This window comes from Dermacentor albipictus, unplaced genomic scaffold (assembly GCF_038994185.2).
Source record: "Dermacentor albipictus isolate Rhodes 1998 colony unplaced genomic scaffold, USDA_Dalb.pri_finalv2 scaffold_13, whole genome shotgun sequence".
Taxonomy (NCBI): domain Eukaryota; kingdom Metazoa; phylum Arthropoda; class Arachnida; order Ixodida; family Ixodidae; genus Dermacentor; species Dermacentor albipictus.
In genome coordinates this window covers 3,325,449-3,353,087 of record NW_027225567.1, presented here as the reverse complement: position 1 = coordinate 3,353,087, position 27,639 = coordinate 3,325,449, and the positions used below count along the sequence as shown (strand labels likewise).

At 48.4% G+C, this 27,639-nt stretch overlaps 1 protein-coding gene and 1 long non-coding RNA gene across 2 annotated transcripts; one reads left to right on the top strand and one right to left on the bottom strand.

Annotated features, from left to right (window-relative positions):
• Nucleotides 1-793: 793 nt before the first annotated feature.
• On the top strand, nucleotides 794-2,132 carry LOC135917801 (putative nuclease HARBI1). The gene is made up of 2 exons (XM_065451404.2): nucleotides 794-1,348; nucleotides 2,091-2,132. The coding sequence occupies exons 1-2, from the start codon at nucleotides 794-796 to the stop codon at nucleotides 2,130-2,132; spliced, it is 597 nt and encodes a 198-aa protein (XP_065307476.2).
• Nucleotides 2,133-2,853: 721 nt separating this feature from the next.
• LOC135917810 (uncharacterized) lies at nucleotides 2,854-6,890 on the bottom strand. The gene is made up of 6 exons (XR_010569417.2): nucleotides 6,621-6,890; nucleotides 6,458-6,566; nucleotides 5,706-5,837; nucleotides 5,548-5,617; nucleotides 5,279-5,391; nucleotides 2,854-4,509 (listed from the first exon to the last, which is right to left on the bottom strand). It is a non-coding gene; the product is annotated as an uncharacterized lncRNA (long non-coding RNA).
• Between the last annotated feature and the right edge of the window lie 20,749 nt (nucleotides 6,891-27,639).

Here is a 27,639-nt window from a genome sequence, read left to right as displayed (position 1 = left end):
GGGCCTTAAAGGTCCGAACACCCGGCATCGGCTCAACCTCCAGGATCCCCCTTTCCGCGGACACGGCTAAGCCACGCACGGCTACACGCGGGAGGGTCCAACCCTCGTGTGCTCGCGTACGTGGTGTCGCAACACACTAATCGCCTACTGACGCAGACGCCCCTGTGGGGCACTTCAATCCTGCTAACACCGTGTCCATGATGCGCTGAAACGTTGCAGGTGCCGAGCATAGTCCGAATGGCATGACCTTGAACTCGTAGACGCCGTCTGTCGTGATAAAGGCGGTCTTTTCGCGATTTCTCCCGTCGACTTCTATTTACCAGTAGCCAGACTTGAGGTACATCGACGAGAACTACTTAGCGTTGCAGAGCCGATCCAATGCGTCGTCCATCCGTGGAAGGGGGTACACGTCCTTCCTCGTGATCTTGTTCAGTCGACGATAATCGACGCAGAAGCGTAGGGTTCCGTCCTTTTTCTTCACCAGGGTGCGATCGGAGAATGTTGTTCGGCGCGTTCGTTCGGTTACCGGCGCGCGCGATTGGCCTACTCCGCGCCGACGTCGGCAGCCGCGGGGCGCCGCCCCGTTTTTGGTGACGTCAAAATGGCAACACCCTCCTGTCAATCATCCGCCCACCGAGCATTTCGTCCGAACGCGACGGGAGTTGAGAAATTTGGAGCGATCATTGCTCGTAACGAGACCGGCTTGGCATGGCGCGGCTGACAGATTAGATTAGACCCAAAGGTGGCTTCGGCTAGTACGTTCGGATCCAATCCATAGTTTAATTCGTGAAAAATGGCGCTTGCATGGGAAACTTCGGTTGTTGCGTTGGCGTTGCTTGAGGAGGAAGGAGAGCGGGTGGAGGTGCGAAATGCGTTCGAAGAGATGACAGAAGGCGAATTCCGGCGTCGTTATCGTTTCTCGAAAGAAACGGTGCGTTGGTTGTGCGGCGAACTCGACCCCATCATCGGGTGCCAGCGAGCCAGCGGAATTTCAACCGAGCGGAAGGTGTTGTGCGCGCTGAGGTTTTTTGCAACGGGAAGCTTCCAGCGGGGAGTCGGCAGTGAAGAATTCATCGGCCTGTCGCAGTCGTCAGTCAGCGACACCATCCACGAAGTGGCAAACGCCATAACTGTCGTTGGCGGGCAAAAGCGGTGGGTGGACTTCCCCCAGACGACAGCCGCGAAGGCCAGAGCAAAGGCGGCGTTTGCGCGGCTCGGACGGATCCCCGGTGTGCTCGGCTGCGTCAATGGCACTCTTATCGCCATACAGCAGCCCCAAGGCCTGAGCCCCGGGGATACACAGAGCTACATGTCGAGAAAGGGATTCTACGCCATGAACACCATGATCGTAAGTATTACTCTTGCATTGTATCCTTAGTGATATATTTTTGTTCGTTTGTGTCGCAGTAATTTTCCATTTCACTCGGACTGTTGCAACAGAATGTAGTAGGAGCGGTATTCTCGATCTATCCACAACTGGAATCGATTCCTTTTGAGGGTACATCGCGATGGAACAGTGACGCAATCTTGCGGCGCGGGACACACTGCGGCTCAGCGGTCTCCACAGCGCATGACATTGACGTTGCTCGATCGCGGAGTATCCCCGAAGCTTGATTCACGATTTAGATGGATTCAAAACGCCGCTCCTGCTGGATTATGCCGTAGTACTCGCTGTCCTGTGCTGCCGTCCTGCACACGTTTAATGATGGGCGCTACATCTTGCAATACATGTGCCATTTAATAGCACTAAAGGAGTTCTTTTATTCCAGTTTTGTGCCTTCAATTTTTCATGTTGGAGGTGTTGCGGGACATTAGCTGAAACACGTAACAGTAATGTGGGTAAACGCGGGGGCGCCAGCAATGTGTGACGTTCCGAGCAGTTAACAGGCGGGCTTGTCTGACAGTGCCCTGACGAAAACAAGTCCGCGTGTTGAAACTTTAACTACGAAACGAACCATGTCCGACCGAGATTTGCTCATAGCAGTATTCGAACAGTCTGTCACAGTGTGCGGATATTCAATTAGGTTCATATAAGAGAGTGCTTTAAAGGACTTGTACGACAACTGTTTGCACTAATTTTTAATCTGCAGACATGCGATGCAGACCTCTGGATTGAAGACATCAACCCCTGATTCCCGGGGTCCTGTCATGATTTGTGGGTGTGGCGTAGGAACCCTCTTCGTGCATACCTTGAAGCAGAACTGCGCCCTGGCGAATGTTTGCTTGGTAAGTGCTGCAAATGTGCGCCACAATGAAGTAGATATCGCTTAAACTGTCACCCTGCCCTTGCGCAGGAGACTCCGGCTATCCCTTGGAGCCGTGGCTCCTGACACCAGTGCCGGGGCATCCAGCTGGCAGCACCCCTGAGGGCCTCTACAACAAGGAGCACACCGCCATGCGCAATGTTGTGGAGAGGTGCATCGGAGTCCTAAAGAGTAGGTTCCGCTGCTTGCAGCGTTACCGGACCCTGCTCTACAACCCCGATCGAGCGGCGACCATCATTGCCGCCTGTGCAGCTCTTCACAACATTGCCTTGGCGGCACGTGAGCCTGCCCCGGAAGAGGAGGACGACGACAGTGACGTTGCTCCAGCTGTCCAGCAGACTGCAGATCTGGTCGACCCGCCAGCACCACCCATGCGGGTCCCACAACCGCGGGAGCTGTACCTGAGGGGCCTGCAGCAGCGCAACAGTGTGGTGAACCTTTTCCAAGGACCACGCGGAGTGCATACTGACCACCTCCGGAGGGTACGCCGCCGCCTGCTGCGACCTCCTCGGCAGCAGCCAATGTAATGCTGCAACTGCTTGGTACGTTATTTTTTTTCCACAGGTGGGAAAAGAAAGTGAAACGAATGCTGTCGGTATGCCAAAGTTTACAAACACACTATTGGCGTGGGCTCATTAGCCACGGTGAATTTATTAGTCACTTATTATCAAGTCAACGTCAAGCAATACAATGCACTGTTTCCTCCCCAGAGCATCACGCTGCGACTCAGTTTACTATGTTCTCCAGTCTGGCACAATATTTTTGGCATGATAACATCTTGTACATTAGCTACCCATCTCAATAAAACCATGTTCTTTTCATTAATGACCCTATGGCTGCACAAGCTTGTACACAATGCCATCCAGATGAACTGTGCATATTTTTTATGCATAAGATAAGAAGCATAACATAAGCATATATGGCATGTGCTTCTTTGTTGTCCTCTTTAGCACACAATAACTTGCTATCCTTCCTGTGAAGTATGTTGCCTAACACTTATGCACAAGCAGCGGCCTAACTGTGAATGGGACACGGTGTCGGAGTTTGTCACCGAGCCAAAGTGACCACCCCACAAACTGGCGGGTAGTCCGAAAAAGCCTGTTTGAATCGGGACTGCAACGCCGGGAAGTCGGAATACTGAATCATGCTTAAAAAAATTAAATGCACGACATGAGCGCCATCTTAGAACTGAAATTGTATCAGAACTGCGCGATATAATATAGTTGAGTAAAAGAAAGTTGCCCTTACTGTAAGGTAAAAAGAAAAAAAAGAGTCATTTTCTAATATACGTACAGACGTTAAGAGGCACCTGCCTCTCCTCTGCACAGACACATACACATAGCACAACAAAGTCGAAGCAATACACAAAAACGAACTCCCGCAAGTATTTCAGAAGTCGCGACACAAAACCTAGTGCACAGTCCAAGTTCTTAAGTGCCCTCATGTGGAATGCGATATTTTTGAAAGTATACAAAAAAGGCAACCTTTGGTGCTTGATTAAACATATACACAACAACCTTCACTGCAGGTTTAAAACTATACACAATAACCTTCGCTGCAGGTTTAAAACTATACACAACAACCTTCGCTGCAGGTTTAAAACTATACACAACAACCTTCGCTGCAGGTTTAAAACTATACACAACAACCTTCGCTGCAGGTTTAAAACTATACACAACAACCTTCGCTGCAGGTTTAAAACTATACACAACACCTTTCACTGCAGATTTAAAAAAATCTGCATGCAGATTTAAAAAACAACTACAACAGCCTTTGCTACAGATAAAAAAGAAAACTGCAGCAGTCTTTGCTGCAAATAAAAAAAACTGCAGCAGCCTTTGCTGCAGATAAAAAAAAAACTGCAGCAGCCTTTGCTGCAGATAAAAAAAACTGCAGCAGTCTTTGCTGCAGATAAAAAAGAACTGCAGCAGTCTTTGCTGCAGATAAAAAAAACTGCAGCAGTCTCTGCTGCAGATAAAAAAAAACTGCAGCAGTCTTTGCTGCAGATCAAAGAATATAGCAAAATTTTAAATTATTGTGCAGGCCGCCGCAGTGCCGCTGCAATGGCCCGTGAGAGCGCCCCCACGCTGCGCAGCTCCTGCAAAGCCTGGCCCTGTTGCTGCAGGATGGCCTCCAGGGCTGTAGCCTGCCTCTCTGCAGCCTCCCTGTGGAGCCTGGCCTCGGTTGCCAGCTGTTCGAGGGCCACAGCCTGGCGGGTGGCCGCATCCCGGAGCTCCGCAATCAGCTGGAAACGAAGAAATATGTCGCCAATGTCACCTCGGAATTCTTCGCTACCGACACTTCGCTGGGAGCTTCTGTTTATGGAGTCTCAGCGTGCAAAACACATCCTCTCCGCTGAAAATCCACTGACCCAGCGGCATCCGTCAATGGTGCCGAGTTCAGCGCACAACCAATTCCCGTTGTTTGGACAGACCATAGTGGTGTCAGAATTCATTTTCTGTCACCTCCTCAAACGCATCTCACACCTCCAAGCACCTCTTCGTAAGAAGAAACCAAACAGCCCTTTTCAGGGCTACGCACCAGTTTGCCTGGCGGGCGATTGTGCAGTATCGGCGATTCTCTGTCCTGATACCCCTCCAGCATGCAAAACATACCCCAACCAATGATCGAAGAAGGCGTGCATATGCAATGTTATAATTGCAAAAATGTACATTTGTACTTGGTAACTATGCTGAGGATTTAGTTCCTTACATACTTAGGTTTGGTTTTGTGTAGGAGTGTGCAAATAGTAAATGTTTGGTACGAATTAATTTTGAAGAAAATACCTAATAGAAAGACACTCCATCGAATATTGTAAAATAGCAAATATTCGTCCATAAATGTTCTTATGTTCCATTTGCCCAGATTCACCATAATGTTTTTGTTTAATTTCAAGGCAGAATGGCTCTTTATTGGACTTCAAAGTTATTGAAGAAAAATTCTCGGCTACATCCATTTGCATCCTATCTCTTTTTGAGATATATCCGCAGTGCACAGAAATAGTATCTACGAACCGTGTTGGTTTGCTGCTGCTGCTCGCTGCTCCGGGTATGCAGTTCCACTAGGCGTGGGAGGGCTTCACGGGCACCCGCCGGCGGCACTCGGCGGCGCCTTTGGCGTTGTGGTGCTGAAAGCATACAAGTTATGCTATTTTTTTCACAGCAGAAGCCTATGCAACTCATGTTTAAAAGGAATGACATGGTAAGAAGCATCACATGCCGATGGGTGATTCCATTAAACTTAATATTGGTACAGCTAACAGGACAAGGCGACTCCAACTTACGAGCTGGAGCACTCAGGCACTCCTGGGCCGCATCCTGCTCGGCCACACCACCGGCACCGCGTGCAACGCTCTGAAAAGCCCGTTCAAGTAAGACACTGCTTTATGCACACCGAGTGCAATAAACGAAAAAAAAAGAAATGCGATGTGTGCAAATTCACCTGCAAGCCACTGGTGCCAGGCGTCTCGCCAACCGAAACTGTAGGCTGGGCGGGCAATGGCTGGATGGGCTGAGGGCGCCGGAAGTCCCCAGCGAGAGCTCACGCCTGCAGGCTCTCATCTGGGGGGACCAACTGTAAGCATGTGTTGAGAATGTGTCACAAAACTTCTCTGCACGCATAGCGATGTTTGTGCCAGCAGCTACTAATCATAACTGATACGGTTTAATGTAGCGAGTCTGCACGTAATGGGGGCAGTGCGCAGCTAGATTTTTTTTCTTTTCGAGGGGTGTTCGAAAACATAGCATGCTATCCACACAAAGACCTTCGAGCAGGGGGGGGGGCGTGTTTGGTGCGCCAGCCACTGGCTATGCCCCTCAGTCGATGGTCTCAAACAGTTTCGAGCACGTAGGTTCCTCTAATATGCCTCAAAATTAACTTCACGGGCGTCCTTTCACCCCTGCAGATTCGACCGTTTCCAAAAAAGTTCTAAGCAACACCGCCCTAGCGTGAACTTTTCCTAAACGTTTGTAGGCAAATGAACCCACTTTTTACCGTCTCGACGCGACACGCAAGCGGATATTTTCGACGCCTAACGTGAGCTACACACCGTGTCGCGACAAACGACACACCGTAATACGCTTTTTGTCACCGTAGGCCGCGTCGCATTGAACCTCGCTTGCCGAATTTCTGACGGTCACAAAGTGCTAGTTCAAAACACTTAGGCGATAATAGTATTCTAAGCCAGTGCTTACCGCTTCCGACCGCCCGTACACAGCGGCTCGCCCACCATCCACCCGCGCGGTTCCGGTTAGCTGCAGGATGCGGCCGTGGAATACAGCAAGCTGACCGCCTCCGGTGCCCCTGTAAATAACAAACCGAGCGTATGAGACGACCGGCTGAAATTAATCCGCGCACGCTTAGCTTTGCTGCTGCCTGACAAGGGCCAGCGCCTGGTCCGCGTAGAACCGCTGCTTCCGCCAAAAGGCCTGCCACTGCTGCACGGTCTTGCGTGCAGGGCCTTCGGCATCCAGCAGCGCCTTCAGCTGGAGCCACAGCGCGTCCTTGTCGGCCTTTGTGAACGATGGCCCCAATGGGTACGACGGCGTCACGAGGGCGGGGTGCTCCTCCATAAAAGACAGGAGGAGCTCCCTCTGACGCGCCGAAACCCGGGGGCCGAGCGGCACGTTTCGGTGCGACGACATTTTGAAAAGTGCGCCGAGTAGACCGCTCTTTTTTTTCTTTTTCTCGCGCCGTGCGCAACACCACCTAGCGACCTTGCAGAAAAACTGATTCTAATAAATTGTAATAGTCGTACACATTACTATTTGAGAACGTGTTTAAGCTTGAGAATAAAAATACATATTTTTCATACAGACATTTGATATATTAGAAAGCGAAAACCATTTCGGTTTATAGTATATGGTCCCCAAGCAGACGACAGACGAGGCAACGCAACATCCGGGGAGTTCACCGCTTGCTGATTGGCTGCTCTCTCCGTCCCCTTGTCACAAATTTTGCATACTGCCAATTCGTGACGTTGCAGCAACTGAACAGAACGCGCAGCGAACAAAATATCTCCGATCGCGCCCCAGGGGCGCGATCGGAGATATTTTGTTCGCTGCGCGTTCTGTTCAGTTGCTGCAACGTCACAAAGTTGCAGTATGCAAAATTCGTGACAGCGGGGCGGAGAGAGCAGCCAATCAGGAAGCGGTGACCTCCCCGGAAGTTTACTTCCGTCGTTTGTCGTCTGCTTGCAAGCAGTATACTACAAAACCAAATGTTTCTCGTCTTCCAAATGAATTAAATCTTTATCTAAAAAAATGTATTTTTCTTCTCAAGCCCAAACACGTTTTCAAATAGTAGTACGTGTGACTACTGCAATTTATAAGTACAAGGTTCTTTGCGTCGTCCCTAGGTGGTGTCGCGCACAGCGAGAAGGAAAAAGAAAAAAAAACGACGGGAAGAGTGGCGCACTTTTCAAGAGGCAGCGACAACATCCCAGTGGCTCACTGGCACCGATGATGCTGTCGATTTCTCTGTGCAACCAACAAATTATTTGTTTCGAGAAAGAAAAACGACGCCGGAATTCACTTTCTGTCATTTCTTCAAACGCGTTTCGCAAACGTGCCATTCTGCAGCCGCAAAGGCCGCCTGTTGGATCCAATCCAATCCACCAGACGCGCCATGCGAAGCCGTATGATCGCTCCAAACTTCTCAACTCCCGTCGCGTTCGGACGAAATGCTCGGTGGGCGGATGATTGACAGGAGCGTGTCGTCATTTTGACGTCACCAAAAACGGGGCGGCGCCCCGCGGCTGGCGACGTCGGCGCGGAGTAGGCCAATCGCGCGCGCCGGTAACCGAACGAACGCGCCGAACAACCATCTCCGATCGCACCCCTGGTTTCCACAATTTCCTCGGTGTATGCGACTGTCGTGCCCTTGTTGATGTGCTTAAACTCTTGGCTGAAGTTGGTTAGCGTAACTTCTACTTGCCCTCCGTGGAGTCGAGCAGTAGATGTTTGTCGCCCTTGATGACGCCTTCTACGTCAGCGGGTGTTTCGGTGCCGACGGAAATAATAATACTGGAGCGCGGCGGGATGCCCACTTGATCTTCGAGCACACTCAAGGCGTGGTGACTACGACCGCTTTCCGGCGGTATCGCTCTATCTTGCGACAGTGTTATCGATTTCGACTTCAGGCCCATGACTGCCCCATGTTGATTCAGGAAGTCCATGCCGAGAATGATGTCTCGTGAACACTGTTGGAGGATAACGAATGTGGCAGGGTAAGTCCGGTCATGAACGGTAATTCTTCCCGTGCACATCCCAGTCGACGTAATCAGGTGTCCTCCAGCGGTACGAATTTGAGGGCCTTCCCATGCAGTCTTCATCATCATCATCATCAGCTTGGTTACGCCCACTGCAGGGCAAAGGCCTCTCCCATATTTCTCCAACAACCCCGGTCATGTACTAATTGTGGTCATGCCATCCCTGCAAACTTCTTAATCTCATCCACCCACCTAACTTTCTGCCGCCCCCTGCTACGCTTCCCTTCTCTTGGAATCCAGTCCGTAACCCTTAATGACCATCGGTTATCTTCCCTCCTCATTACATGTCCTGCCCATGCCCATTTCTTTTTCTTGATTTCAACTAAGATGTCATTAACTCGCGTTTGTTCCCTCACCTAATCTGCTCTTTTCTTATCCCTTAACGTTACACCTATGATTCTTCTTTCCATAGCTCGTTGCGTCGTCCTCAATTTGAGTAGGACCCTTTTCGTAAGCCTCCAGGTTTCTGCACCGTAGGTGAGTACTGGTAAGACACAGCTATTATACACTTTTTTCTTGAGGGATATTGGCAACCTGCTGTTCATGATCTGAGAATGCCTGGCAAACGCACCGCAGCCCATTCTTATTCTTCTGATTATTTCCGTCTCATTATCCGGATCCGCAGTCACTACCTGCCCTAAGTAGATGTATTCCCTTACGACTTCCAGTGCCTGGGAACAGGTTGCCATCGCACTCGCGCTGACCCGACCACCACGCACGTCTACAGCGATTCACGCTCGGCCGTCAAAGCCTTTTAGAAAGGAGCAGTTGCAAGACAAGCACTACAAATAATCAATAGATCCGCACCGCTGCAGCATCACACCATCTGGTGGTTCCGGCACACCTCGGAGAGATCGAGGACGCCCCTCGCAATCTCAATGAGATGGCTCACAGGAGCGCGAGAGACCTAACCTTCCGTGACGCCACCTATTCTGGTCGTGACCATCCCAGCGAGAATCGGGACCCTCCCTCCACATATAACGAGATCATAAAGCACTTTTATCTAGACCGCAGATTATACAGCACACCTCACAATAAGCTCAGCAGGCCTCAAGCCCTGACGTTCAGAATGCTTCAAACAAACACGTACCCCACGCAGAACAGACTACATCACTACATGCCTGACCTATACAAAACATCATATTGCGAAAATTGCCATAGCACACTAGACGTACATCACTTGCTCTGGCCGTGTGGTCGGATCCACGCAAACAAAGATCAAGACTCCGCCAGGCTACAAGACGCATTACGCAGCACGGACCTGGCGGAGCAGCTCTGGGCTGTCCAGCGAGCCCACGATGCATCCAGGGAGTTACAACTCCCGGTCTCAACGTGGGAGTAGCCCGCTCTATGGGACCTTGCGCCCCGTAGCTCGCAGGACCTTTCTACAAAGTTACTCCATCCATCCATCCATCCATCTAGTGCCTGGCTGCCTATTGTAAATTGCTGTTCTCTTCCGAGACTGTTAAACATTACTTTAGTTTTCTGCAGATTAATTTTCAGACCCAGTCTTCTGCTTTGCCTCGCCAGGTCAGTGAGCATGCATTGCAGTTGGTCCCCTGAGTTACTAAGCAAGGCAATATCATCAGCGAATCGCAGTCTTAACTTTCCTCAACTGGGCGGCGATGGGTCCATTCATGATGGAGTAATCGGCTCCTGTGCCTACTAAGGCGGTGACTGCGTGGCCATCGAGAACCATGTCGAGGTCGGTGGTTCTTTGTCTTGCGTTACAGTTAGGTCTTGGCGTCGGATCACGGCTGCGTCGTGTTGAACTGAAGTTGGAACGTCGCGTCGTCAAGTCGTCTTTCGTCGTTGTAGTCTTGGCTTTGTGACTTCGTCGGGACGGCGGCGTGTCGTTATTAGGTCGTCGAGATAATATCTTCGTCGTATTCATCGGCGGCGGAGGATCTTCGTGACTTCGACGAACAGCAACCGCACCTCCATCAGTTGCTGCTTTTAGTTTTCCGGATATGGGCTCGCAGAGCGGCCCCGGGCTGGGACGGTGTATGGTCGGCGCTGCGGCGACAGGTAGCGGCCTGGTGACGGCGAACGGGACGGTCGTCGAGGGCTCCACTGAGTGGCGGCGAGGTAGTCGGCGATATCGCGAGGTCGTTCGCCAATCTGTGGTCGCGGCGCGTTTACGGCGAACCCTCGGAGTCCCATCTCCCGGTATGGGCATCGTCGGTAGATGTGCCCGGCTTCTCCGCAGTGATAGCAAAGAGGACGGTGGTCAGGGGCGCGCCAAACATCAGTCTTCTTTGGAAAGCCGCGTGGGTTGACGGATTGGCGTGCCGAGATCGGGGGTGGTGGTGGACGACGGAACTGTGTCGTCACTGGGCCCGGCCGTGGGCGCGGAGGGGGAACGTGACGGCGGGCTACAGCGGCGTATGTCATCGCTTGCGGCTGAACCGATTCAGGGGCTACTCCGAGTTGTTGTTGGAGCTCCTCACGCACGGCGTCGGCAATCGAAGTCACTTGAGGCTGTGATGACGGGAACAGCTTCTGTAGCTCCTCCCGCACGACCGCTCGGATAGTCTCGCGCAGGTCGTCCGTGGCCAGTGACTGAACTCCCGCGTACCTTGTCGAGTTCGGGCGGCGGTCGAATTGCCGGTTTCGCATCTCGAGTGTCTTCTCGATGCTGGTGGCCTCGCGAAGAAACTCGTCGACTGTCTTTGGTGGGCTTCGTACCATTCCGGCAAATGGTTCCTCCTTCACACCACGCAGGAGTAGGCGGAGTTTATTCTCCTCGGGAATTTCAGGGTCGGCGTGGCGAAATAGACGGCTCATTTCTTCCGTAAAGATGGCAACGTTCTCGTTTGGTAGCTGCACTCGGGCGTCCAGCATAGCTTCGGCCCTTTCCTTGCGCACGACGCTTGTAAAGCTGCGCAGGAAGCCGCTACGGAACAGGTCCCACGTTGTGAACGTCGACTCCTTGTTCTCAAACCACGTTCTGGCGGCGTCTTCTAAGGCGAAGTAGACATGCCGCAGCTTGTCGGCGGCCCAGTTGTTGAATGTCACAATGCGTTCGTAGGTCTCCAGCCAGGATTCCGGGTCTTCAGTCGCTGCTCCATGGAAGGTCGCTGGGTCCCGAGGTTGTTGTAGGATAACGGGGGATGCTGGGGCAGCTATTGGGGTTGTCTTGACCACGAACTTCTTTGTCGTCTCAGGTAGAAGTCCGTGCTCTGGGGGCAGTCCTTGCAGTCTGCGGCTAGCACGCTGGTCTTGGACGATGTTGGTTTTGTCCTCGGGGTTCGGGCTTAGACCGCGGCTCTGCGGGGGCGTTCGGTACATGAAAGCACAAGCACCTCCACCAGATGTCACGTGGTAGTGACGTTCAAGAACACAGTAACAATACCATAGAGAAAGAAATTTCAACAAGAGCGGACACTCCCATAGAATCCAGCGGCCGAATTGACTGTAGCACACCAAGCGGATGGTATTGACTCCTTCCGGTTTCGGATTTGGGCGCGCGCGTTTTGAACACGAGTTGGTACACGCCGCGCCGCCGCTCGGCATTCATTTATTTATTTTTTTCGATTCTCCTGAACCCCGCGTGGCCTTGGCGTGGAATCGTTTCATTATTCAGTAGAAATGATTGCGATTGACCTTTACAAGACTGCGCCGAACCTGTCAGGTGCAATTTCATAAAGAAAACGGAAGACGTCTTCTGAAATGGTGAAATGTTTATTTTGCTCTATATAAATGCTCGTTACGGGCTTCTTCTGCATTCATTCAAAGTTGTGGCACCAGGTAATCAGCAGTCGTTGCCCTACGAAGCTCCACCGGATGCCATCAGCTGAAAGAAAGTAAATTACAAGCATGTATCATTTTGGAATATTGACCTAAAAGGAGTATTGCGTGTAGAGGCGAAACGTGCGTAAGTGGTGAGTGAGCGGCATTACAGATAAATTCACTTTTGCGTACATTTCGCAGCAAAGACTCCTCCCAAACAATACCATAAAATCTGAAGAAAACATCCGGTTTTCAAGCACCCCTCCCTTCCCGGGCAATATTTCCTGCACTTTAGGTGCACAAATACACGGGTGACTGCGCGTTTCCAAAACAACTTGGCCTCAGTCGACACGATGGTACGCCAAGTACACGGAGGTGGCTACGACACAGGCTCAGTCAGACCATGTTACACGTTCGCAGAATGCTTTCTAGTCGCACTCAAGAGAGATTCGTGAGTGCAAAGCCTGTTTTCAGTCGCTTAGAATACGCAAATGTCAAGTTCTTGAGCTCCTCCGTGTTATCTTTAACGCGTCCTGCCGGCGCAAGCAACACTCCCATGTTATCACTCTCGGCAATCGCTCGTCACGTTTTCGACAAGCGTGAGTACCGACATAAGGTGTATGTTGTTGCAGGGCTATAAAATGCGTCACAAACTTGCCCCACTGAAATGCAATACACGCAAAACTAACTCACTATGGCCGGCTTGCTTTTTTGCTAACAGCTTCACAACCCCAGGCGCGGCGAGCAATCCTCAAGATATCCCCAAAAGTTACCAAATAAATTACCATACTTTTTCGGGTCAGAGAATGCATCACGAACTTCTACCAGTAAGATTCAGTTCACGCGAAACTAACTGCGGCACACAGCCGAGCTGCTTGTCGCTAACTGCGCCACTACGCCGAGCGCGGCCACTGTGCTTGAAAAGTACCCCAAAAAGTAACGAAATTAGTTACAATATAGTCTGGGGTCAGAGAAAGCGCCAAAACTTGTACCGGTAAGATTCAGTACACGTGAAATTGCGTCACACGGCCAAGGTGCTTTTCGTCACAAAGCCAGGTGCGGCGAGCGTGCCCCAAAAACTACGGAAATAAGTTTTAATTATGCTTGGGCTCATAGAAAGTGTTGCAAATATGTCCCAGTACGAATAATTAACTCAAATTAACTAGGCTTGGACGGCGGAGCTGTTTTTCGGTAACTGCGTCACCATATAGGTTCAGTTTTTGTGCAGTAAGCGTAAATGTGCTTGAAGTGCGTCGCAGACTGTCAAACAAGATTCCTCACCTTGTTGTAGTCCAGTAGTGCAGCTGTGCCGTGCCGAAATGCAAACGGAACACAAAAGAACGCCAGGAGCCCCAAAAACGGGCTACATCCAAAAAAGACGGGTCGCCGAGCACGCAAGGTTCGCATGCGCAGCCGGCCTCGTTCACTCCTGCGGCTTGTCTGGCGCATGACGTATGCACGCGCGCCTGGCGTGCCGCTAGCTTGTTGCTAGGCAACGCAACATAAATAAGTCGCAAAGTAGAAGTTAATTTACACGCAAAACTTTTTCACTTTTAGTGGGAAAGAATAAAAAAATAAAACGTTGTCTGTAGGTTTACTTCACATTCTTTTTTTCTGATGCTCGCGTCAACTAACGGATGGAGTTGAAACTAGGCGCGACGTGCTTCCTGTAGCCAGTTTTTGAAGAGTGACCCCTCTTGTTGAATTTTTTTCTCTATGGCAATACTGTGAAAGACAAAACTTTTATTGGGCGAACCTGTGCCCACAAAAACAGGCTACACTTACAGCACAACGATAGCGGCGAACACGGTCGGCGATCGCCGAAAATCTGATCAGCGGGTCAAGCGCGACGGCTTTTATACAGCAGTCGTCGAACGTTCCAGACTAATCATTCGGACCCGCGTGCCTTCCACAAAGTTCTACACTATTCGCGTCAAGCGATGAAATCAGATAACACAAGGTTCGGCGACAACAGTCAGTCGGGTGGAAGCATCGATAACTTTCCAGAAACTTCGGATACATGCAGGCGCGTCCCGCGCTATGCGATTACATTTGTTAGGCGGCGAAACATGGTCGCCCGCGAAAGATAAGTACACGTGGCAATATGCGTGCTGCTGCTGTGATGTAAGGCTCTTGATTAAGGGAAGAAGAAATTGTGGTACAGGGAAAGACTGGGCATGCGACGTCGACATGAAAGTATTGACAAGCCGGATTCTGATTGCAGAGATGAAACGCTGACGTCGTAAGAGTATGAGGTATGAATGAATCTAACAACACGATTTTGAACTGATTCTAATGCGTCGGTGAGATATGCTTGATGAGGATTCCAGATGGCTGACGCGTATTCCAGTTTCGGCCTGACAAGTGACTTATATGCTAGTAATTTTACATCTGATGCGACCCGCCGTAGATTCCGTTTTAGAAAACCGAAGGTTTTGTTAGCTGCGGAGATAATGGTAGTGACATGAGCGCGCCAAGACAAATCGTGATAGGCTTACAGCTAGATATTTATAGTATTGTACTGATTCTAATGGTGTCTTATTAATTGTATATGGGAAGAAGGAAAGGTTGCGACGGTGGGAGAAGGACACGAATTTACGTTTGTGGGGGTTAAGGGTCATCAGCGAATTGCTGCACCATTCTAAGACACTGTTAAGATTATTTTGGAGAGCAGTATGGTCAGAGGAGTTTTTGATAAAGCCGTAGATGACGCAGTCGTTTGCAAACATGCGTATATTACAGGAGACACACTGAGGCAAATCATTATGATATATTAAAAATAACAGGGGACCAAGAACAGAACCTTGGGGCACGCCAGAGGTTACTTGGAGGGGACTTGATAGGTTAGTGTTGACTAAAACCATTTGTGTGCGAATAGACAAAAATTCCATTATCCAGATTACAAAGTTAGGATCCAAGTTCAACAGTTGAAGTTTTAGTAGTAAACGTCGGTGGGATACTTTATCAAATGCCTTTGCAAAATCTAAAAAGCTTGCGTCAGTTTGTACATTAATGTCAAGTTTAGTATGCAAATTGTTGTAGCTCCGACGGGGCGGCCGGACGGGAGGATTTACGGCATGAGGCCTAAACGGCCGGGGCGCGCAGCGCCGCAAGAAAGAGCCGGGCTGCTTCAGTCGGGGACCAGACAAAGAATGATAGGGGAAACAGGAGGCAACTTACAGCGTTTGGCGCTGAGTGGCGCCCTGACGTAAACGACCCAAAACCGAAACCAGAAGCCAACACAGGATACCACACAAGTCATGAACGAAAAGAGCTAATTGAGTTTCGCAAGAGAAACCTTTGCGAAAACCATGTTGTGAAGGGTGAAAAAAGTGATTACTGTCCAAGAAGGCAATGATTTGACAGTAGATGACATGTTCCGTGGTTTTGCACGGCACGCTTGTTAGTGAGATGGGTCGATAATTTAGTGGAGAATTCCTGTTACCTGTTTTGTAGACTGGAATGACCCTTCATATTTTCCAATCACCCGGCATGTTTCCTGATAAGAGTGACTGTGAGAACAGTAAGGACGAGTATGATGCAGCCATGTGTCTTGTGTTTCTTAGAAGCTTAGAGAGAATTTCATCCCAAATGAAGATGATAGCTTAGTCGTCTGGATTATGGATGAAATTCCGTCAGCACAAAATGTGATGCATGGCATGTGACCTTCAATATTGTACAAAGGTAAAGAAATGTTTGTTTCGATTTCTTTCGTGAATACTGTTGCAAATGCGGAATTAAAAGTGTCAGCGCATTCAGAATCGGTAACCGTCTCGTGTGAATCATTGGTGAGCGTAATAGTGCGAACGGGTTGAGTATTTATTACTTGCCAAAATTGTCTTGGGTTAGAGCGCAGGTAATTTGGGAGTCTGATGTCATAAAAGGAACGCGTTTCGCTGCAGATAGCAATCAGATATTCGTTTTCAGCTTTGCAGTAGATTTCCCCTTGATGCGACTTCCCGTTATTTTTAGCCGCTCGGTAAAGACGTTTCTTTTTATTTTCTAGTTTTTTTTATGCGTCAGTAAACCATGGTTTTTGATTACTGGGGCGAATGTGAACTTTAGTAATATATCTTTTAGCCAAATCTGTTAACTTATCCTTAAACATCGACCAGTTATCTAATATTGACTGATTGCGATACGCGGCTTCAAACGTGGGGAAAAAGGTCTCAAGTTCGCGGTTATTTGCGTTATAGTCACCCTTTTCGTAAAGCCTTATAATTTTCTTATGCGTCTTATTTTGTGTTACCGGAAAAGAGAAAGTAGCATGAATGACATTATGGTCACTAATTCCTCGAAGGTGTGTAATTGATGAAAGGGTACTGGGATTATTAGTCAGGATTCGGTCCAGAATGGTGGCGGTATCTAGTGTGACGCGCGTTGGCTCTGAAACTAATTGTGTCACATTAAAGTACAAACAAATGTCGATAAAATTCCTTGTCTCTGGGGGACCTACTGTTTAAGAATATGGTAAGTTGCTCCAGTCTATGTTTGGGAAATTAAAGTCCCCGAAAAGTAGGAGGGAGGCATTAGGGTAGGTGGTCGTAAGTTGTATTAAACCGTTATTGAGCTCCCCACAGAATTCAGCAGTGGCATGGGGAGGCCTGTAGCGAACCCCCAGCAGCACTGTAATTGGTGATGTGCGATATAGTAGCCAAAGAATTTCGAGTTTTGATGCGATGTTAATAAATGAACACAAAAGATGCCGGTGAACTGCTACTAGAACGCCGCCGCCCCTTGTGCCTACGTGGTCAGTTCGATAAACATGGAAGTCGGGTAACTCGGCCAAAACTTCGGTATCAGTGACGTCATTCTGTAGCAGAGTTTCTGTTGGAATGAGCAAGTTGCTGCCTGTTGATGATGTGATGTTAGATACAAGCTCACGCTTGTATCCCTAACTGCTTCTCACGCTTCCCGGCAACTGCAGCGTATGCTACCATAATGTTTACTTTCAAACGCTGGAGGCGAACAGTATGCACGAAAGCGAGCTTTCTGCTTTTTTTTTCATGCCACTCGCACGGCAGGCGCCGCCGCTGCCGCGAGTGCCTTCTGGATAGTGTTGCTTGGAACCGAGCGGAGGGCGCCGCTCCTACTTGGAAGTAGCCGCTTGTCCTCGTTTTTTTTCCAATGTCCCCTGTCCTGCTTCGTGCTGCACCACTCAGTCCCATGGAAAAGCAACTAGCCCAAACCATCGCCCCCCTACTAAGACGTCGAACGGTGGCAGGAAAAGGGATTTGTGTTCAAGGTTCCGCGTAACAAACATATGTTTTCTCGTATATTCAAATTCAACTTCGACGCTACCATGTCTGTAGGCTCAGTGTAAGTCGTACTTAAGGAATTTCGTGACGCGTTTTACATTGAGAAAATCAATAATTTCAGTAATTCATTTGCGCCAGCCGAAGGGCCTACGTGGTTCGCGATCATTTTTCCCACACAGACAACGGCGTCGACGCCGGATTTTCCGCGACACGGGGCGCTTAACGTCTGTCGCGTTAAAGTTCATTCGGCACGCAAAGGAAAATGGCAGTAAGAAGCTTACCGTGAAAAACGCGGACTAGGTCGTAAACTATGCCCAGCGCGAAGCCTCAACCAGACGCCTTCGCCATGGACACGCTGCAGCGTGTGGACACGCATGACGTCTGCACGGCCGCCATTATCCGCTATGTTGACTGTCCGATTGGCTGTGGAGAGCTCACGTCCCTTGAAATTTCTGCCGGGAAGTGAAAGCTTTGCGAAATGCAACTTTGCGTTTTCATCAAGATGACGAAACGTGACGTGGAGCTGCAAATTTTATAGACTAATACATTTTTTGGTCCTTGGCAGCTATATTACGACGTTAGCGCTTCAAAAAGAACGTGAGCGGTAGCGTACAGAAGCCAGTGCAATGCATCTGCAATTTCACGAATATGTGGTGGCGATCCAAGATAGCCGCCATGCCAGCTTGCTGACTGGCTGAAGGAATCTCCCGTGAGGAGCGTCACAGGAAGGGCTGTTTCGTCCACGTCATTTTGACGATGCGTGACGTTGCGCTGGGCCGCCATTGCTGAGATTTTCCGCCATAATTAGTGGTGCGACGAGCCGCGCGAATTATCCTAATGAGTAGCCATATGCAATGGCAGCTGAGAGGAATGCATATCGCCACATTTTGCCCGTCGTTCGGCGCCACAAAAATATTTTGTTCATAACGCGTGCTCATAGTATTTGCATCGCTCTCGGGTGGTGTTGGCATTTGCGTTTGGGGCCATCATTTTTTTAAAGAACGCGTTTATAAGAAAGAATATTCATTGAACATAGCAAACTTTCGGCAATGTTGTCCACTTTTCACTGTTGCATTTATATTGTAATCAAGATTAATGCCTTTTCGTACAATCAAAAGTTATGACAACGGCGTCTTTCTAATTATAAAAAAGAAATGTACGCAAGGGGGCGCCTTGAAGTTTCCTCCCGTGATGCGCGTAACCAGCGAAGTGAACAAGATATGATCTGGTATCGTCACTTTGAGATAAGGAGGCTCGCGTTGGCAGTTTTACGGCACAGCGCTGAAGCATCACTGCGGAAGCATCACTGCTGAAGGGATTCTACGCCACCGACTAAGGCATCATCCAGATCTCCGCCAGATCTCCGCCATGGTGGGCATTGCAAGGACGGCCAGCTTGTCGGCATCACGAGGCGACTTGTTCAGGCTAATGGGCGGCGGAGGCTCCGAAGTTCCCCATCTTGTCTGGAGAAACGTAGGTTCATTCACCCGTGCAGTGCGCCGGTATAGCGCGTTTCTCGCACCCACTTGGTCGCTTGGCGAGTGTTTGCATCCGCTGAGCAACATTTAGGCATTGTTCCAACCTTGTGTCGCGTCATAGCGCGCCTCGGGCTTCCGCTGTTGCGAAGTGCCCCCCGGCTTGCAGGGGGCCGCTTGGCAGCAGCTCCTGTCCCGATGGCAGGTTCGTCCGCATTCCTTCGCGAGCGGTAATTCGCTGCGCCGCAGCCTGCGCGCTGCATATATGCAGGTTGGAGGAGGAAAGGTGGTCGTTCCTCTTTGTCGAGTGCTTGTTTTGCTACCCCCAGAAACTGTTCGTGTTTGCGGGCTTGCCTTTTGTACATACAACAGGAACACAAATCTTCATTTAAGGCAGTTGTTAGAAGGTACGAGTAAGCTATTCGTACTTGGCCTTGCACGCCGCGAGCACGGCGACTGTGGCATCTCACGTAGGTGTCAAGAGGACTTGGTGCTCTTACCTCTAGGTTTTTTTACGTCACTGCTGAGGGGTTGCGATAGAGCTTGCATGTACCCTGCAGCCTAGAAGCCGTGGTAAAACATTGTCATCAGGCGCCTGGGTGAGGGGTGGTAGGGTGCGATATAGGACATTGTTGCGTACTTTGTACTTGGGGAAGCACAGATAAAGCCACTGGCCACTTATGTAATGTCTCGCGTGTTCTGCAAATGCAGGACATCAGGTCCGTGGCTTGTTCTTTGCGAAACAGTGAACTGCGGACGATTGTTAGCAGAGTTTCTCTTCGCTCTCTTTTTAACAAGTAGAAATGAGTGCGGATAAGTCACCTAGACGGACATCTGCAGCTTACATGTAAGTGAATGTCTGCAGCTGTACTACTTGCTACGTGAGCTGCAGATGTCTGAGCAGAATAAATGTAAGCCTATTAGGGCAACGGCTCATTATATGCAAGCCTCGCATGCGAAGTTCCACAGTGAGTTGAGTGTATGTCTTGACCGGATCTTAACGCGCAACCGGATCTAGTCCTCGGTGATGTCACTGTCTTGGGCCGGTGCTTCTCGCGGAATATCCTTGGCCGTGTGCATTCCCTCTTGAGTTGATGCACGAGTTACTTCACTTGCGCACGCGCGATGCTTAACATTCAGCGTGGATTGTGTCTGCATCATCCTTGCCGACGCGCTTGTGCTTATATTTGTCGATGTCGCTAGGGTACTGAAAATATCGCGTTGTTTGTACAGACGTCGCTGCATCACCAAACAGAGGCAAAGACGTTTGTAAAGCTGGATGTAATTCACTACTTCGGGATAAGGATGACCAACCTCGCGTATATCTGTTCTACATTGTCTGTCCTTCGCGGTTAATACTTATGCTCTTGCTTGCGTGAAAGATCTTGCGACGCTAGTTTCATCGGTGATCACCTTATAATTCTCGCATGCCATTGCGCCTCCCGCAATTCCAGATGCGTTTAACCATATTCGGCATAATTCCGCTACTCGGGAAGAACAACGAATGCTAAGCTTCCATAGAGCTTGGCGGCTTCGTCAAGTGCTTCGAGTTAATGCGTGCCATATAGCGGTAAAGGGACGTACACACGTTGGCACCTCCTCGGAGGCCAATCTTCCGGAAGGAGAGATTGGTGCCCGGATCGGGGAGCTGGTTCCATGGATTGCTGCCGACAACAAAAGCTTGCCAAAACGCCGCTGCTCCCTTTGTCGGCGTTGACCGTCGCCCCGCATTGTTCGCGCGCGCTCACCACGTGCGTGTGTACGACGCGGGACGTTTCTCGTTCCGAGCTGCTTGGGAGCCCGCATGCTCGGTTATCGTGTTTTTTTTTTCTCCTCCTTCCCGGTGTTGCTTTCTGTCTGTCAGCTCCTTTGGTTTTTGTTCTTGTTGCGCGAACTTTAAAGCTTGCAGCACGGCCATTGTGCTTCCCGCGCTGTCCTTTCCGGCTTAACAGGGACCAAGGAAGTGTGTTCTTGAGAATGTGCCGGCCGTGGCGAGGCCGACAGGAGAAGGGCATCGCGAGTGCGGACTTCACCGCACCACTCGGGTTATTCCTTATACGTCGTTGCGTGCCCATTGTTTGTCTTGCCCGCGGAAAAGGATATAAGAAGCGTTTTTTCTGCTCGTTGGCCTTTTTCCGGCGTAGACGCTAGCGGCGTAGGCGTGTTGCGCGCAGCGATTAGGACCCGTCTTTTTCTGACCTGCCGACCGACTGGCTGCGTTGACGGGTCAATTTGTGCGCTACCCGATGTCCGAGTCACCGCCCGCGGCTTGCCTGTTTGACGACGTGTTCAAGCGAAGCAAGTTCGTGTTGACTGTCCCCAGTCTGGGCGGCCAGTTTCTTTGCATCCGCCTCATGGATTACAGCTGGTGCTGTCTACGGGATATTTCTTGGCTTGGCATGTGGCAGGCGGGATTATGCGGGCTTAAGTGATGGGAAAACGTGGTAGGAAAAAAAAACTTTTTACAGCGAAGCTGTATATAGCTACCCCGCGGCGGTGGTCGATGTTCGGCCGTCTACACGTCGCGTCGACACGAAAAAAACTGTTCATCTCCACTTTCTCGCGTATGTAGCTCTCAGTCTAATGTAGCTATCCTGGAAAAAATCACACTGTAATTGGCCGTTCAGACGACTCTATCATTACGACGAGTTGGATTTAATTGTCATAATTAGTTATTTCACAGGGAAGTCGTAAACGTTACCGCATTCCCGTCTGCTGTACATGGCCGTCTACGGAGGGAGCATGGTCTACAGGGAGCATCCCAACAGAATGAAATTAGTAAATGAAAGAAATGCTAAGAAATCTTATCTCGTTTCATACTGAACTGTAACTACAGAGCCATGTGTTTGAACTGTTACTTTGTACTGACACTCCATACTTTTGCACAGACTATATATTGAGCTCGCTTGACTAAGAGTAAAACTTCATTTGGCCTAGTTGGTACATAATTCTGAGCTTAAAACTTACAGCGCAAACACCTAAGACGGGCCACAAAAGGCAGATACGACACACGCTGGCACTGACAACTTCTTTATTTCTTCGTCGTCTATGCATATATATGCCCTAGGCCATACAACTGCACAGGCGCACACATTACATTACAGAGATCTCCCAAATTATTGCATGCAAACGTAGGAAGTCAAATTCAGATGGGTGCAGGGACAAAGCTATGTCACTGATGCAATTATCACCTTGCCTTTTTATGTGGTAGGCCTCTAAGGCAAGCCGCGCAAGCTCATTCATGCTTTTGCCAAGAATCGACGTCCCATCAAGTCGTGGCTCACAATTTTTGCAAGAGTTTTTATGCGCAACAACGTGCACTCCTCTATCTACATTTTTGTTTACTTTTTGTGCATGTTCCCTGCATGGTTCCTTAAACACATAAGGTCATCTATCAACTGAAGAAAGTTGCTTGCAGGCATAGTGGTCTTTTGCGTTTTGTGCACCGAACAAGCTTTTAAAGCTACGCACCTGCGGAGAGGGCAGAGGAGGATGCCAAATTCGGCATGCTTCATACGTGTTGTGCGACGTCGGCATGGTTTATACCATTCCACTCTCATGTGGTAAGACATAGCTTGGCTAGATAGGGCATTGCGTCAATGAGCGACTCAAGGAACATGCGCAACAAGTTAACAAAAATGTAGATAGAGGAGCGCACCTTGGTGCGCATATAAACTCTCGCAAAAATTGTGAGGCACAACTTGACGGGACGTCGATTCTTGGCAAAAGCAAGAATGAGCATGCGCGGCTTGCCTTAGAGGCCTACCACAAAAAAGGCAGAGCGATAATTGCATCAGTAAGATATCTTTGTCCATGCATCCATCTGAATTTGACTTTTTACGTTTGCGTATGTGATAATTTGGCAGATCTCTGTAATGTAATCTGAGTGCCTGCGCGGTTGTGTGGCCTAGTGTTTATATTGCATCGACGAAGAAGAAATAAAGAAGTTGTTCGCACTAGTGTGTCGTATCTTCATTTTGTGGTTCGTCTTAGGTGTTTGTGCTGTAAGTTTAAGTTGCTTGACTAAGCCACTCCTAATTAACAGTGGCTTGTATAATGAGGCCGATCAGTGGTATTTTGCATGGACTAGCACACAAATATGATAAATGTCAAAGTACTAAATTAAGAAATTAAGAATCATCACACAAACAAGCTACATAATTTAGTGCTGTATTTCTGAGCAAGCTATTAAGCATTATCGGAACCAGAACCCACCTTCTGATTATGAGACATGCCGTAGCGAGTAACCCCAAATTAATTTGGACAACGTGGGGTTCTTTAACATGCACCTGTCTGAGTACACGGGTGCTTTTCCATTTCACTCTAACGGAAATGCGGTTTTGTTTAAGACTAGATTTGCGAAAGTTCCAAACAGGATCCCGCCTATATTTTTACAGTGGGTGCTCTTTAAATGGAGCCTCAAGGTGCCAGGGAAATTGGTTCCATTTACCAGGCGTTCTATTTACTGAGAGACATTTCAGAGCCAACCAACCATCAGGCTGGTGTCCTACTTAAGCGGCAGTTTCGAAGCGATTTTCGTTTATCGAGATTCCATTGTAGTCCATAATAGTGGATGAGTTGTGTTCTGCATGGACACTTTAGCATGGCTACCATGTTTAGTTGAATATTGTGCAAGCAGCAATATTTCACTGTACCCAGTGCAATATATAAAGCTAGCAATGCAACATGTTGCAAATGCAGCCACAAACAAGTACCTTCCCTGGTCATATCCAGTAGCAGCATCTTTAGACGAAATTAGTCATGCTTCTCCACGTTTAAGTACCTTTGTTTTCAGAAATCAAATCGTCCTTATCACATTGGCCTCCAATCGTGTCATCCCCTGCGCTGAGGTCATTTGAGATTGCATTTAACTGCCCTTCAAATAGCATACTGGTCTTATTTAAAAAGCACATGGCATCACAGGCACCACCTAGATATAGAATTCAAGCAGCAACGCAGTAGCAGACATTCTGAGGTAGAAGCCTAACTTCTTTTGAAATGGGATGCATACTCAAAACACTGGTATGCAATTGCAGACAGGGCTGATAGTGTAACAACCAGGACAGATTTAACGGACATAAAGGAGCAAAATTGTGTGAGCTTCGAATTATTAATCTCTCTGAGGTACCATGCAGTCCAGTTATAAAATGGGGATCAAAATAAAGTAAATAAAATACTGTTCATGCTACCTTCCAGGGTGCACACTACATTCCCTTTCTTTGAATGTGAATTTGCTACATTTCCACGGGTTGCCAAATGTATAGGTGTATTGTTGGTCGAGGGTGGTGGAATGGATACAGGTCTCAGGCTAGAGGAAATATTTCGAGAAGGAGACTTGCCAGGTTGAACAACGAATGTCTCAGGCTGGAGCCATTAGGTTCCCTTGCAAAGATGTTGGCTCCAGCTAGAGACTTCCTTTGTTGGACAACTGTTGATGACTAATTTCGCCATCTTTTCATTTACCCTCGTCTTATTCAACTTATTGCTCCACACAGGAGCAGCACTTCCTTTAAAAAATAAAGATATTAATGAGCTCAAAGGCTTTGTGCATGGCTGCATCCCCAAGTGCAAAAATTTGTTTTCAATGAATGACAGCGGTGGTACCTTTCTTGAGAATTCAATAGGAAGAACCAAAAATTAAGCTAACAGACTGGCTATGACGACAAGTAAACATGAATTGATGTGGAGTGCCATTTCATTTTGCACCAGGCTTGGGGCCAGCCAGACTTCTTTCTAAAATTGAGAATTTTTCTAATAAAATACATATTAAGAGTATTCTCTTCATAATCTGAAAATAAAAAAAAATCTTATTTGGCTATTCATATTAAGTTGGGAACAGTGCGAAGGGCACTGACGAAGTAAGGGGTTATGCAGTAATGCCACAGAGTGCTGGCTGAGAACAGATTCAATTTCAGAACAAACAAACAGCTAAGTACTTTGGAATGCTGCCTAATAGCCATAAAAACCAAAGCAGGAAGCAGTTGTACAAAATAATGTATGCGCATGAAAAATGCATCTGATCATCGGTTCGCTGACATGTACGACATTTACTTGTCAGTTAACAAAACATGTGTTACACTGAAACATTTCTCCTACAATTTGGCAATTCTGTGGGCTTTGATTATTGCTCGGGTCAGTTGGTTGCTGTGGTTACTGCTACTAGTGTACGGTGAAGTGTAATGTAGATGGGCAAGTGCTACTGACAACTATGAACATTGGCAAATTTTACTACACCAGGATAATGCATGCATTGTCCTACTGCAGCGAAACTTTCCAGTAAATATTCACAGTTCTCTGTAGCACTTTCCCATCTGTCTCGCCTCACACTGTTCCATCTATAGCGCTTCATCATACTCATACTGTAATATGCACCACCAACTGACACAAAATTCTACCCTTCTGAAGTTCTTACTGCTACTACGCACTCGTCACATTCAAGCCGCCAGGCGTACTGAGCCCAATGTAGTACAACTGCATAGACTGGCAGCTCCTGTCATGGATTTGTTCTGGTGTAATGGTACCACAGAAGCAAACGAAGACAAAGAAATGCAGGACACAAGCGCCTAACCTCAACTCTCGCTTTAATAAGAAAACAGACATCATCTACAACACATAGTGACAGCAAGTGACGTCATTAATTCAAAAACAAATTCTTCGTGCAATGTAACTGAGAATGACTGATGCATTTGTCCTTTTCGTGCTAATCTGCCAAAGCTTATCTTATGTGCGTCTGCTCATAATTTCTGGCTACGAGCTTATCGAGACTGGAAACACTATATCTATATCGAGACTGGAAACAACAGATCAGGAAGGAAACGTTTTATGATAACTCAAGAGGCAGTGCCCTTCTCTTTGAAGCTAGGTCAGGATGTCTTAGAACGCGGAGCCATAAAAAGAAATTTAACGAAGAAGACACATGTACGGTGTGTGGTAAATCTGTAGAAGCAATAGAACACCTCATACTAAAATGTGATGGTATCAATCCCGATGTCGATGTGGCCACAGTCACGCTTCCTGAGGCCCTAGGGTTCAGAGATACTAATATTCATGTAAATAAATATGCGGTGGAAATTAGCAAAAGGTGATTGGAGGATTGGTGGCTCAAAAGCAGAGAGGTGACATAAGGTTAAAAGGGTAGGAAGACGTATTTAAAGAAAATCGAGAATTTCAATAACACACAGCACAGGTAAATAAAGATAAAAGCTAAAATAAAAAGCTGAGCATGGTGGCAACTGCCATCACCCTGTTTCGAAGGGGACGCTCCTACCTTCCATTCCATCCATCCACGTCAGGTCGCCGCATGAAACGCATGCTTGTATCATCGGCTGCGTGCGTGGCGCGGGCTTTATGCATGTTTTTTTTTTTTCGTGCAAATGCTTCCTTGAAGGTACGTGATGAGTCGACGACAAAGTTATTGTTTTGTACCCGGCTGTAAAATCGGGTACAAATCATGCAAGGAGAAGTTGTCGTTGTTTGGTGTGCCGAAAGAAGAGGACGTATTTCAACAATGACAGTGCAATATTCCAAGAGCAGACAGGCCTCTTGAGCGCAACGCAGCTGCCCGCGAGCTCCACTTTGACATACAGTTCGTGCCTCGTCACTTCGAGCATGCCATTGACGGCAAAACTGTGCGCCGTCAGAGAACGAGGCCAGTCCTTTTGCCTGGCGTTGTTCCGACTATTTTTCTGGTGTGTCAGGCACACCAGGAAGAACTTACGAGCAACATAATGAAGTTCTTTCTTCTGACTAGGCTCCATTTTTTTTCACCAAGTCCCTGAATAAAGATAGGCTGTTAGCAAGCGAAAGAAGGAAACACCTGAAACTTTATAAGGAGAACCACTTGAATGGCAACAGCTTATGCTGGACGTATGACGTACGTGTACTCATTTGTGTCCTCGATAATGTAGAAAGCCAGCCTGTTAAGAGTAGAGTTGAACATGTTTGAACTAATTGAAAAAAAAATCCAGAGTGTTCCCTGCATTTTTGTAATTTCTTCAATGTTATAGTGCCACTTATTTGCCAAGTAAAACTTTTTTGTAGCAAAGATTTATCTTTTGATTCTAGAAGAAAAACAGTGCGATGACCATTCAAACAAAAATACAACTGTCCCCAGATCGTATTGCAACAGCTCGGTTCGAAGCGAACTTGCCAACTTTTCTTTCTCGTGCGCCGAGACCTTGGCAAATTGCGTCACCTTTGATAGCGGCACCGCATCCCCATTTCAACTAAATGCCACAAGTTCCATTGCGCCAGCGAATGCAGTTGGGGCTCCTTGGAATCCGTACTGTATATATATAAGCATGCTAAAGAAGCATGCAAACGAAGCGCGAGCTCCGAGAGCAATCTGCAGCAACGAAATTCATGGCGAAAAAAAAATCGCTTTACAAAAGTCTTTATGCACATCGGCACCACACAAAGTTGGCGCAGAAAGAACGCACCGGAATTCAAAGGCAGGTCGGCAAATTCGGTCTAATTACTGCGCGGCGAGCAGACGACATCGCAGCGCGTGGTCGTGGATGGATGGATGGATGGATGGATGGATGGATGGATGGATGGATGGATGGATGGGTATTATGAGCGTCCCCTTTAAAGGGGGCGGTGGGTTGCGCCACCAAGCTCTTCCTACTATACTGCCTAATATC

Excerpts from the sequence above, each read along its gene's own strand:
- LOC135917801 (XM_065451404.2), top strand. The coding sequence starts at position 794 with ATGGCGCTTGCATGGGAAACTTCGGTTGTTGCGTTGGCGTTGCTTGAG. Across the intron at positions 1,349-2,090 it reads ACGCCATGAACACCATGATC|ACATGCGATGCAGACCTCTG; the intron begins GTAAGTATTACT and ends TTTAATCTGCAG.